The sequence below is a fragment of the Trachinotus anak genome, unplaced genomic scaffold, assembly GCF_046630095.1.
Source record: "Trachinotus anak isolate AG129_WGS33_773 ecotype Australia unplaced genomic scaffold, CSIRO_AGI_Tana_v1 ptg000018l, whole genome shotgun sequence".
Taxonomy (NCBI): Eukaryota; Metazoa; Chordata; class Actinopteri; order Carangiformes; family Carangidae; genus Trachinotus; species Trachinotus anak.
This window is the reverse complement of record NW_027273869.1, coordinates 12,774,456-12,787,134: the sequence shown is the minus strand read 5'-3', so window position 1 is coordinate 12,787,134 and position 12,679 is coordinate 12,774,456. Positions and strand designations below refer to the sequence as shown.

Here is a 12,679-nt window from a genome sequence, read left to right as displayed (position 1 = left end):
CTATCACAGACCTGTGCGACAGGGCCCTGTGACAAACTAATACTGAAGCCGTGGGTCTCGGTTCCTGTGTACTCCGACAGGCAGGGAGGGAGGGGAGGGGGGTGGGGGGGTCAAAGGGCAGCACAATGTGACCGTGCTATGGTGTTAATTGGCACGACAGAGGTGTAGGTGGCTTGTGGGAGGTTAGAGATGGATGGAGGGAAGGGAGGGGAAGTTCACGGGGTAGAGAAGATGAAAACGAGAGAGAGAGCTGGGTCAATGTGTGGATGGAATATGGATGACAAGATAGTTGGAGGGAGAATTGGGTTTTTTGACAGTTCTTGGGTGAACTGTCATATCAAGCTTGGAGGTAAGCGAATATTTTAAAAGGGAGGGTTTTGCAGCCACAGACCAATATATATATAAAGCTTACATGTACCTTTAAAACTCAGTTTCTTCTTGGCACATCCTGTAACTGCCTCTAAAACCAATGCAACTCTATCTTTAAAAGCTATCACTGGCAGATCAAATCTAAGTGATGGAGTGTAAAATGATATTACCCAGCCAGACCTTACCGGCAGTATTACGCATTACCCTTAGAGTCACTAATAAAACATCAGTCCTGGTAGCAGTAGCTGTAAAACTACATTGGAAACCATTCCCTTTGACTGGTTAATTAGCATCATAGGGCTTTACTGAGTGGCAATAACACTTAGGTTCAAGGCTAGCTATTAGTCTCCACGGGAGGTGGTAGGGTTATGGGCGATGTAATCATGTCAGATATAGTGCGGTCAGTTAATGGGCTTAACCTTGACTGATAACACTAAAGGACAAACACATTGTAAATACTCACATACTGATTGGTTCAGTATTGAAATGCTTTTCTCGGCTGAGCCTGAGTTCAGCTTGTATCTAATGACTGATATTAGAAGTGCTGTACTCAAAATAAATAAATCATGACCGTTTTTGGATAAATATCAAAAACTAAGGCTTGGTTGTAAATGTAATATACATGTTATCTTATTTTGAAACTTAAGATGGCTGTTATCTACAAATGAGCCTTTACTTTATTAACTGCCCACACTGTCCATATCTTGGTTTATGTCGCACCTTCACTGTTTGGTTTGATTCACCTGTTTTCTCCTTCAGTTCAATTCATTTTAACAGGTTGTTGTTTAACAAGTTGTTCGCCAAATAAGCTGAGACTCTGGCCTCCGGCCTGTTTTGTAAAGGCCATATGTGCTTGAACAAACTGGTTCCTACTACTCGTCTTCTGAATATGTCTTTATAGTTGTTCAAAACAGTCACACTCGAAGGCAGCACGAAGAGCCTGTGAGCCGAGCAGAATAACTGTGTATACTTTTGGACAATCTTTCCTTGAAGGCATTCATAGTGTTGCAATTTTTGTACACACAAATCCGACAGAAGCAGGAAACAGCAGAATGAAAAAAACATCTCCAAATCTTGCCTACTTCTTTAAATCCACACAAGTGGCTAATCGGTGCATAAAGGTGGCATGCTTCTCAGACTGTCAGTCAAGAGGCTATCTGAGATTACATGATACCTGATTTGTCTTCTGATCATGGCAACCACTTTAAAAATTATGTTTCAGTATCGGATTACTTACTCTCTTCTGATTCTACTAGAAATCCTTATCTGTGATGGATGAATGTTGGTTGCAGTGTTGACTCTTTGATGTTAAGACCACCACAGAAAATAAATAAACCCTATGAGGTCAGCCAAGTTAGCTTTTGTTTTACAGATCTCAGTAAAAGGCACGGATGCTACAGGCAGCAGACAGAATTACTCTCCCTGGGGATCTCTTAGCACAGTGAGTAATGATGCAACGACCTGCTGGGTCAAAGGGCTGACCTGCACAGGACAGGGACTAAGGGGCCAAGACAGGGACCAAAGGCCAAGAGCTGTAGGTTGTGAGTGTGGGTGTCTCAGTGTTTGTGCATGTATCTTAACTGCTGGCTGTTTAAGGGCACATTGAAGTGAAGTGTCCGTGTAAAGTCTGTAGCTCATTGACTGTGAACAGGGGTCAACAGGGGGGTTGATCTTAACCAGCTGGCCTTAATGATGCTGAGACAGGGGTGTCAACCCACTCGCATATTTACATCTCTTTTGCACCTCTCCCAAATTTGTTGATGTTTCAAAAGTATACACATTTTTTTTTAGGCAAGAAGGTTTACAGTAATCATAGGCTTATAGGACAATGCTTCTAATATGTTCTCTGGATTGAAAGACAGGGAATAACATGGGAAAAGCGAGGAAAGAAATGATCCTCTGGTGAAAAAAAAAAAATGGGCCAAGAGAGCTCATAAAGGTTGAAATCCTGGTAGAAACATGAAAAATCACTTTCCTTTCTACTCCCAGACACTTCAAGCCCCTCAGCCTTTGTTGGAGACACCACCTCCACCACTCCACTGCCAGCTCCGTCACTGAGGGACAGCAACAACATCTGCTGGCTCAGAGATTGATTAATTGGCTGATCAGGCGCCCGCGGTGTAAACTGATTGATTGATCATCTTGCGGTTGGAGCTGCCTTTATCTGGAGCCCTGGGGAGCGAACCTCTGGAGGTCCCCAGTCATCTGTCATGTCCAACACACAGGGGAAGACGAAGGAGAGATGAAGAGCTGTGGGTTCATTACCGAGACACGGGGGGCATGTATGGAGGAAGTCTCAGCCAAGATGGGAACAGGGGGCATGCCAAGAGAACAATGGGAACATAAGGACAAAGAGGCTGAGGATGAACGGAGGGGAGAAGATGCTCTGGTGCATATACAGAGAGACAGATACACACATACATAAAGGCAGGGGGAGGAAGAGGTGTGGCTAAGCCAAGAACAGCAGCAACATGGTGACAATCTTTACATACAATAACAAAAGGAATAAACCAGTGGTAGGAAAAAAGAATACTCTCAAATACTCTCAACACAGAGAAAATATACTGATATTTAAAAATTGATACACAACACACATAAATACCAAACTTCTTGTCTTATTTTATACAGAACAGATTTGTGCCAATATTTCTGGACATATAAGCCCCACTCATTTGTAATTCCTGACCACATCCCTGTTTAAAAGCAGCAGTGAGAGTCATGGGATACAGGGAGAAGATGGTGGCAGATGAAAACAAGTGTGGATAATGCTAGTATGCATTCAGTCAGACACATAAAATAAAAGCGGAAAATTCCTTTAGTTGATGGAAAAGGACACAGTGAATGACCTGAGGGTGGAGAGAGGCATATTGCCTTTGGACAACAGATGTCCCTGGGGAGGAAAATGAATGTGAGAGAGAGATGGTGGAGCAGGGAAGACAGTATGAGCAGGAGAAGACGTGCGGGGAGAAAAGTGGACAACCTCAGGATATGTTGCTGACAGTGGGCTGGTGCCTGCAGCATGCCAATCTCAGCCTGCATCTGCGCTCGTGCTGAAGAGCTGCCTGGTGTATGTGGAAGCGACTGGAGCCATATGTGGCATGGATGGCTGTGGGCATGCTGTACATTTCTCAGAGCATACGTGCTGATGCTGTGTATTAATGCATATTCATTCCACCCAGCAGCAGGTGGTCCTCCGAGGCCTGGTGAAGCTGGGAGGGGGGGCCACAGTCCACCTTCAGCTTCTGTCTATCACGTCCATGTCAGCAAACTCAGGGTCACCTCTTAAGATGAATATATACCTTTTACCGTTTTCTTGGTGAGCAACTTAGTTGCTGTTCACTAACAACTAACTTTAGAAAGGATTGGACAGAAAGGAGCCATTTTGATGTTGTTCATTTATGCATATGACTTGTAACGTTTATGACCCTTTCCAACTCTACACCAAAGCACATGAATGAGTAAATAAATATTCTTATTTCACCCTATTCCCCCAAAAGAGTTCCTTTTTATGTGGCAAGTGCTGTTTTCGATTGGTTTGTTTCCTAATTGGAGTTTTTGCAACTTGTTTGGAAAACTGCATTGTGAATCAATATCTCCGGTCTGCTCCTTCCATATGCCTCTGTGTATATCTTTTATCCTCCACCCTCTCACTGCTTCTACATCTCATCCAGATTTTCTGCTGTTCGCAAGCCTTCCTGACTCAGTTCCTGTCTTTGTTCCCCCCTATATGTTTAAGTTTCTTCCATCGTTCAATCAAAATCTCTCCCTCTAGCACCATTAGCTGAGCCGGCTGTTCACTTCCATAGACCCTCATTAATACCGCTCTCCTGTCAGAGCCAAGAGGGAAAACACAGAGAAAGACTGAAAAAAGGGAAAAGGACAAGCGCAAAAGAAAATACCTGTCATATTACACATCCGACATATCTACTGTAGTGAGCCACACACACACACACACACACACACACACACTGCTGTGTTTAAGTTAACACAAGACACCTGCTTTTCTAACCTTTGGACTTGAAATGCTTACCACACTAAGTTTCAGCTTGGCGGAGTGAAAGAGAGGATAAGAAAATATCACAAAACTATTTTCAGTAAAACTACAGGCTGCAAAGAGGTGGCGACTATTAGATCCCCAGCTATGGTACCACTGACATTACATTTGGCAGTGAAAAGCGTCAGGTTCAGGGAGGCACCTTTTTAACTGTCAATCTCTTGTAACTTTGCCTTTCTGACTTTCTTGATGACAGAAATTAGGTACATCATTAACCAAAGCACAGGTTTGCAGTGAGTACTCGTTTCAAATTGGAGGACATGCAGACATAAAAATTAACACCATAGTAAATAACAGGCTGTGCCATCATAAATATACAGTACCGAAAAAAAACACCTGACAACCTTTAAATCCATCAGATCCTGTTGAGTGTTGACAAAATGACAGTTATACACTTACTGTGTGTGTCTTTATCTGTAATAAACGTTTAAAATTCATTAACAGGAAGCTGGAAACTTAAAAACACTTTTTCTTTTTTTTTCTACCCTGACTAAAGAGCGCACAAATCTTAAATTTTCAGTTAGGCGTAGCGTGTACTGAAAGTGTCACTGGGTAATTAGTTGCTGTTGACACAAGTCAAATCAATTCCTTGCTCAGGCAAAGGTGGGGAAAAAAAAGAGGCACAAAACACAACAAGAAAATTCAAGTCAGCTCTCCAGAATGTTTAGAAGAAGTGAGGATGAACATATACATAAGTACATACACAGGCCAGTGAGGCTGAGGCGGCAAATTGACTGTACAGGCTCTCTTGTCAGAAAGAAGCTTCCCTGACACCAGTATCCATCTATCAGTCGAAGTGCTGCTGTATCCCGGCCCCGCTGCTGGCCGCTCGCAGCTCCAATTAGCTGACAGGGTGAGGGCTGGGCACACGGTGCCAGCCACGGGCCATGCCAATTACAGCCTGACCTCCCGTCTCACCTTAATACTGGCACGGTGTGTGGGCACCACACCCCGAGCAGGGGTGAGGTACAGCCACCAATATGTAAAGGACGGTTGAATGGACACCCTCCAAGATGAGAGAGAGAGAGAGAGTTACAAAGACAGGAGAGAGAGAAAAAAAAACAAACAGACAAATCTATGTAGAGAGCACTGTCAGTAAGAATCAAAAAGGCAGCGGTGCAGACAGAATATCTGCTCATTTAAGTCGACCTCATACAGAACACAAACATTTAATTACGCTGTATCCATCGAGCAAACATTCACACAACATTCACACAAAAACACGGCGCTACTTAAAAAGGTGTTGCATTTCCAAAAAGCAACTTTCAGGAAATGAGGAAACAGGTCAGCTGATTTTCATGCTGGCAGTTTGTACTGTTTCACTGGCTTTCGTACGTCTTGGCTGTGGAAGGTATTTCATTTTAAAGGTCCCTTGTAAACTTATTAATATATGAACACTGACTGATGCATTTCCCCTCCAGGCCTGTTAGTGTCTGCTTGTTCGATCTGTGATTGTAGCTCCCCCTCTCCTGCTCTGGGCCGGTCAATGAAATTCTGAAAATACTGGAGTGCAGCGGGGCCATTCACTTTTTTTTTTTTTTTTTAAAGTCTTAACTCTTGTCAAAATCCAGTGAATGATGTCTGTCTGATTGTGTAGGTGACTGGGTAAAAATACAAAAATGATATATTTATATAGATTATGATATCATATCTATCTCAAGGGCTGAATACAATGAAGTATCTGACAGGAAACAGGCAGAGAGGCTGCTGACTGCCGATACAATGCCAGTGTGGGCCCTACAAACTCTCCTAAGTTTCAACATGTTGTTCTTCACAGAGTGGAGGAACAACCTCATTCAGCTTCTCTGACGTGCTGCTGGTCTTATTTCTCAGCTTTGGGTCTGAGCCCAACCTGTAATCTAAGCCGCATCACCCTAACCCCTTCCTTAATCCATCTGCAGAGCCAAAGCACCTGAAAAATCATCTTAACTTCACATTAATCAACCAGACAGACAGCTCTCTTAAATCCAGCTACATCAGGCCTGGCAGGGGTTACTCTTACAACAGCTAAGAGAACTGTAGTCGAAGATAGGATGCAATTTGTCCTCGGTGAGCCGAGCAAATCCAAAATATATGTAAATCACAGTGTACCACTCCCTCTCTTTATCTCATTCAAAAGTAAAATAAAAAAGGACCTTCTCTCCCCCCAATCTTCCTTATACTCTGTGATGTGGAGAGGAAAAAATAATAAATAGAGAGAAAAAGAAATGCGTCTTTTGGGGGGTTTTTTTAACAATTTTTTTTAAATACCACCAACAGGCACCAATTCAAAACCCAGCAAGTCTCCTTTAATACCTGGGAAAATTAAATTGTCGGCCCATTATCAGCCAGGTCCAGTCATCTGTATCTAAAACGCAACTGCACGCAACTGAAGCACACAAGATTCAGGGAAAAAAAAAAAAAAAAAAAAGCAGGACATTTGCTGGAGACTGCAAGAGTACCAGGGTGAGTGGGGTGGGGTGGGGTGGGGTGGGGTGGGGGGCTTGTTACGTTAAAAATGTTAAGCTTTACCCAAAGTCATTTTCAAGCCAGCCAAGCATCAAATGGAACACAGGTTAAGGAAAGAGTAGGTACTGATTTTCTCTGAGAGCTCTCACAAGATGGACATGGTGTGTGTGTGTGTGTGTGTGTGTGTGTGTGTGTGTGTGTGTGTGTGTGTGTGGGCACAGGGAGCAAACAAACATTCCTGGTATGCTGTATTATCCCTTGCTGTGATTGCAGATATGGTGGAAAAAATCCTGGAACATCATGTTAGTGGCTGGGATGTGCGTGTCTGTCTGTGTGTGTGTGTGTGTGTGTGACAGAGAGAGATAAAAATGGAAACAGAGGCAGCAACAAACATGTTTTTTTTTTTTCACACTTTAACATTCCAGTAGCTGTGCATACAACTTTGACCACAAGTGAAAAACTGACACTTGACTATAACTAGTTAAAACTAATTCAGTCTAATACAACAGTCCTGCAATAAATCCTGTCCTCATGAAGGTTATAATATTCAGTTGTTATTGAAACTGTTTTATAGTTAAGTATTTATTCAACTGTATGGTCAATTTGGAGGCTGCAGTTTGCAGAGCTGATAAACTGTATTGGGTCATACAGGTGTTTCTATTACTTTGTCCACTTCATTAATATCAATAGGGGCCGACTATATTACATAAACACCTCTCTGTATAATGTGATACAGTTCAACAGCTACACATTTATACACTGAATAATGATGCTTAGTTTCCCTTAATCAGAGTGTCAGCTTATAAAAAAAAAAAAAAAAAAAAAAAGGAAACAGTAAGATCTGAGTGTTTTGGACCAATTGACAACGGTAGACAAAACCATTGCCATCAGGTAGACCCCACCCAGGCCACTGTTTGGAGCTCGGAAAGATTGATGACTCTGGGTTTGATTGAAAAGTCTGCCTCGGGGTTAGAGCCTGTGTCTGGGTGAGAGGCTGTGGCCAGTGATTGATTGGCCACTGGGCCAGTTTGCCTCCGCAGGGAGCAGAGCCGCTGAAAATCAAAAGAAGGGACGGCGGAAGTCTATGATTTCATTAAAACACAGATGTGTGGACTGACAGATGGATGTAGACTGTGAATGAGAGAGTTACATGACTCGCCCGTGCCATGTGCTCATATATCTCAAATCTGCTCATTTGTCAGGACATAAAGACAAGATTACATTTGTAGAGCTCATTCATACACTGGTCTTTTCTGCTTTGTCTTCAGCTGGTTTCCCCTGAAAAGACTCAAATATTCCAAATTGATGCTGCTGGGTAATTATTCACTAATTGACCCGTTATCTAATTAAGGGTTTATTTGTGTGTAATGATTCTAAGTAACTCCTTGATGAGGCTATGTTGACCAAATAAAGCCACCAATCGGCTCTTTCACACCAGGCAGTCTACTCATCAAATCCCACTCATCAAGAAATTATTCAGAATGACCACATGAAGAGAAGACACAGTCTTTATTAAGTTGCCAAGCATGTTGAAGACGAAACAACACAGTGGTAAGCGTTGCAACTATTTTCTTTTCACCATGAATTCGACCGGCTTGACCCTTTGTTATTTGTAGCCGCTGTGATCCAGGGAAATTCTCCTGCTCTGGAGAAGCAGAAAATCAGCATAAAGAGTGAAATTAAAAATGACAAATACAAGTAAAGGAAAACTACGTCTCATTTAAATACTAGGAACTCAAAGTGTAATTATGTCTGCTCGTTTGTTAACTTTCCAATAGCTGATCAAAGAACACAAAAAAAAAAAAGAAAAAAAAAAAAACCACCAGTGTTCCCCTCCCCTTTACTGTGGTTCCCCCTGAGTGGCAGAACATGTGTGAGCACTGACACTGAACATGTTACCCTTAGACAACAGCACCCCAGGAACCCAACAACAATAACAACAACGACGACAACGACAACACACACCCATGACTACACTGCTGTGAAGTTTCAATTACTGGCAGACTAGCTGGCTGGCTACAGCTTGTCAGCCTGACAGGGAAGGGAGTGACTGGTGCTGGAAAAGCCTGAAGGACAAGCGCTCCCACCAGGGTGTATAGGAACCATCTACAGCCCGAGCTACGCTTGACACTAGACACTACTACAGTTTATACTAAAACATAATCTGATGCATCAATTATGTGTAGATGCCTTAATTTGTTTGCTTCAGGAATGGATGTGAAAAACTCTTTGCTATAAAAAGACAGTGAGTACTGGTGTTAAGTGACACTTAACTCGAGTAAACAAGTAATAACACATGCAGAACCGTGGAGATTAATCATGTTCCTCTTCATTTTCGCTAGTTTTACAGAAATTTAATCAAAAAAAAAAAAAAAAACGAATGACAAATTACTGTTAATAGCTCCATGAAATATGCTGAAATTAAAGCTGGTTAAGTTTTAGCTTTCCATAAAACTCAGTACTGAACATGGCAAGAATAGGGACCAGGATAAAATAAGAACCAGGATCTATAAGCTGAGTCTAAATCAATAAAATCTAAACGATACCCAACTCTAGTCTAACTCCATGTCTCGGGGCAATTCTCCAGAATGGGTGTCACCGTAATTGGTGCAGCTATGGTTGCTGGGGTTATGGCCATTATAGGTGAGCATGGGGAGGCGTAACTGCTTATAGCATTGCTCTCATTGTGTGTGAAGTAGAGGAGGGAATGTATGTGGGTCCTGCTGCTCGCCGTGACCTGTATCTTAATGAGGGGGACAAATCAATACTGCGCCGGACAAAGAACACAACAACTACAGCTGCCATGCACAAATGTTTTTTTTCCAGTGGCAATGAACATGAGAGCAGGGTTCAGGTCAATTTGAACAATTTGAAGTGCAATAAAATCATGTGACGCATCTAAATTCCAACTGAATATTTATTTTCTGGAGATACAGTACGTTTTTTTATTCAAGAAAAAAATAACTTTCAGTTTTTGGTGACATCTGCAGCTCCTCCTTTCTCTTTCAGTCTTACAGGAAAGCAATGACTTTATTAATATCTATAGATCATCTTATAGTTTAAGATTTCCCCCTTTTTCAATATGCCTGTTGCTACTGCTCACATTTCAAAGACATGTTGTCACTGTAAGTCAGGTTATTGCATGACATCTCTGTCGCTTTCCCCATGTTTTCTGCTTCATTATTCTACCTATATGAAACCAACTCCAAAAAAAAAAAAAAAAAAAAAAAAAAAAAAAAAAAAAAAAAAAACAGTACTCGACAGATAGATTGATTGTTGACAGATGCAATGTTTACCCATGTAGTCGACACTCTCCAAACTTCTTCACTTTCCACAATACGGAAAAAAAAACAATGTAATTTCTCTTGACACCAAAACTGCCAGAGGGCTGAGATAAATCCAGCAGTTTTCAAAACACTCTCACTTGTTTCAGTAATTTTCAAAAAAACAAGTAATTTTCTGGGAACATAGCAGAGCAACGTGTATCACTCACTCAAAAGTTTTTGTGATTCAACACTGAAGCAAGAAAACATATCTTTAGCTACCAAACTTTGGTTAAACAGAGGGAGATGTGCAGTGTTACACATTGAAGGGTATTTTCCCCAACAACAGTAGCACTAAAGCATAATTACAACGCTTTTTTGTGTTGTGAGATGTATCCTGAAAGCTACATATTATATAAAAGCACCAACAAAGAGACAGTCTGAACACAAATACTTGACTTAATCTACCTGATTGTACAGGGACATAACAGTACAGCATATAAAGTAATACATGAGGTGTTAGGTTCACTGGGAAAAAGGACTGAACAAATCACCTCTGAAAGCTTCATCAGCCACCAGATTATGTGCTTAGTACAGCAAACTACAACCTCTCCCTGGAGCTCATTCTCGATCAACTTATTGACTCTGTCCAGCAATCACACCCAATTTTACCCTCAAATTACTGATCCTCATGTGCTTTACAACTCTGTTCATTTAATTTATTGGGTAACCTATGGCAAAAAGCTTTGTTATGTGATGTGGGTTGGTAAAAGAATGTCTATATACTCACAGAAACATATTTCAAGTTGAATATCTTAGTTCTTCTGCTATTTTCTTCTTTTTGAGTCAAAAGAAATACAGTCTCACGCAAAGACGCAGAAGGGCAGAAAGACAGACGGTCAGGACACACACACACACACACACACACACACACACACACACACACACACACACACACAAAAGACCTTAAAAAACATGTTTTATGTTTCATCAAAGTTGAGTTCACTGTGGGTAGCGGACAATCCCAGAGTTTGACAAACACAGAGTGAAATGACAATGGGCGAGAGGCTGCCTTTTAAAATGGAAAAGTCCATTTACAGTTGAAAAGAACAGTGGCTGTGTGGAAGCGTCTGACTTGACAATTACATGAGTGGTAAGAACGGCACTGCGCCTCTGCTGATAACCCGTCGGATTCTATTAAAACTCCAGCACTCCAAAAGAATGCTCAAACAGGGGAAATTATCACACAGGCACAAGCGCGCGCACACACACACACACTTCTAAAACAGTAAACCCATCTGACAATGCTTCTGCTGCTTCAATATGTGCGCTTTGAGGAAGCAAAGACAAAGTGGAGGGAGAATAGACAAAATCAAGTGAAGGAATATATATATAATTCTGTGTGTGTATGCTCAGTCTCGTACTAAATGCACAGCCACTGCAGTGCTTTTGCTAACTGCAGTTTCAAAGGCTGCTAATGTCCCTGGGTTAGCCCTTGGGCTGCAAGGAAAATCTTCATAGCGTATAGGAGGAAAAGTTCTCTTAAGCAGATGGAGTTTGTACTTCAGGAGGACGCAGGCGATGACATGCACAGCGAGTCTCCTGTGTGACAGACCCACCACCCACTATGCTGCTTCATACATAACAGGTACAAAGCAGGAGTTTCATTCTTGCCCTTCCTCCCCTCATTTGTCCTGCCTCCCTCCCTATGAAAAACAACAGAAATTAAATAACTGAAAACCTATGACTGAAACGCTTTTCTTCACAGATGCTGAAGGGGAAAAACACATCATATCATGAGTCTTGCTCCTTCGCTATCTCTCTCTCTCTTTCTCTCTCGCCGCCTTATTTCCCCCCCCCCCCCCCCTTTCGATTTGATCGCCGTTCCAAACGAGAGATCACTCATACACTTGTCCTGCGGCGTGGAATCACGTCAACGTTCCTCTCCCTCTCTCTCTCCCTCTTTCTCAAAAAAATGATTCATTTTTCTATTACGGCGATGAGCGTGTGAAATGAGCTATATAATCAATAGCATAGGTTTGTAAACAGCAGCCGCACTCCAGGGAAAATGTGTTTTCTTTTTGAAAACAATGCGCTGCCTGTATGTGTGGTAAGGAATGCTCATCTGACACTGTTTACAAGGGCAATTTACAGGAAATAAAGACACAGGCAGCCCAAAATGAAGGTAGCTTTCATAATACAGCAGGATGAACGGGCAGAGATATGGCAGAGGACAAAAATATCCAACTACAGGATGTGGCTACAGTGAAGATAGGCTTACTTACCGTGTGTTGATGAAAATGAATTGAAACTGCCCTCTGACTTTCTATTATGCAGATAAGGCCATGATGCACAAACAGTCTTGAAAATAACCGTGAAAAAAAAACCCTCAGTGTGATTTGTGGTTGTGTGCATTTCTGGGGTTGAGCGCTGACCCAGTCAAGACAGTTCTATGAATTACTGCTCACAGCGATGCTCACACACTCACAGCTCTGACATTTGTCACTTCACCAGGCATGACCTGTCGATTACAGCAAATAGGTTC

General features: G+C 42.0%; 1 protein-coding gene across 10 annotated transcripts in view; it reads right to left on the bottom strand.

The window, feature by feature from the left end:
- Window positions 1-12,679, bottom strand: part of chchd3a (coiled-coil-helix-coiled-coil-helix domain containing 3a) — a 63,155-nt gene that overhangs the window by 31,009 nt on the left and 19,467 nt on the right. Inside the window, exon 5 of one of the 10 annotated variants that reach the window (XM_071502187.1) lies at window positions 8,364-8,516. The exons of the other annotated variants lie outside the window; for them this stretch is intronic. Within the exon in view, the coding sequence (XP_071358288.1) occupies window positions 8,478-8,516 (39 nt within the window). The 3' untranslated portion in view covers window positions 8,364-8,477. Of the gene's footprint in view, window positions 1-8,363; window positions 8,517-12,679 lie in introns of those variants that run through there. 10 annotated transcript variants of the gene reach the window in all.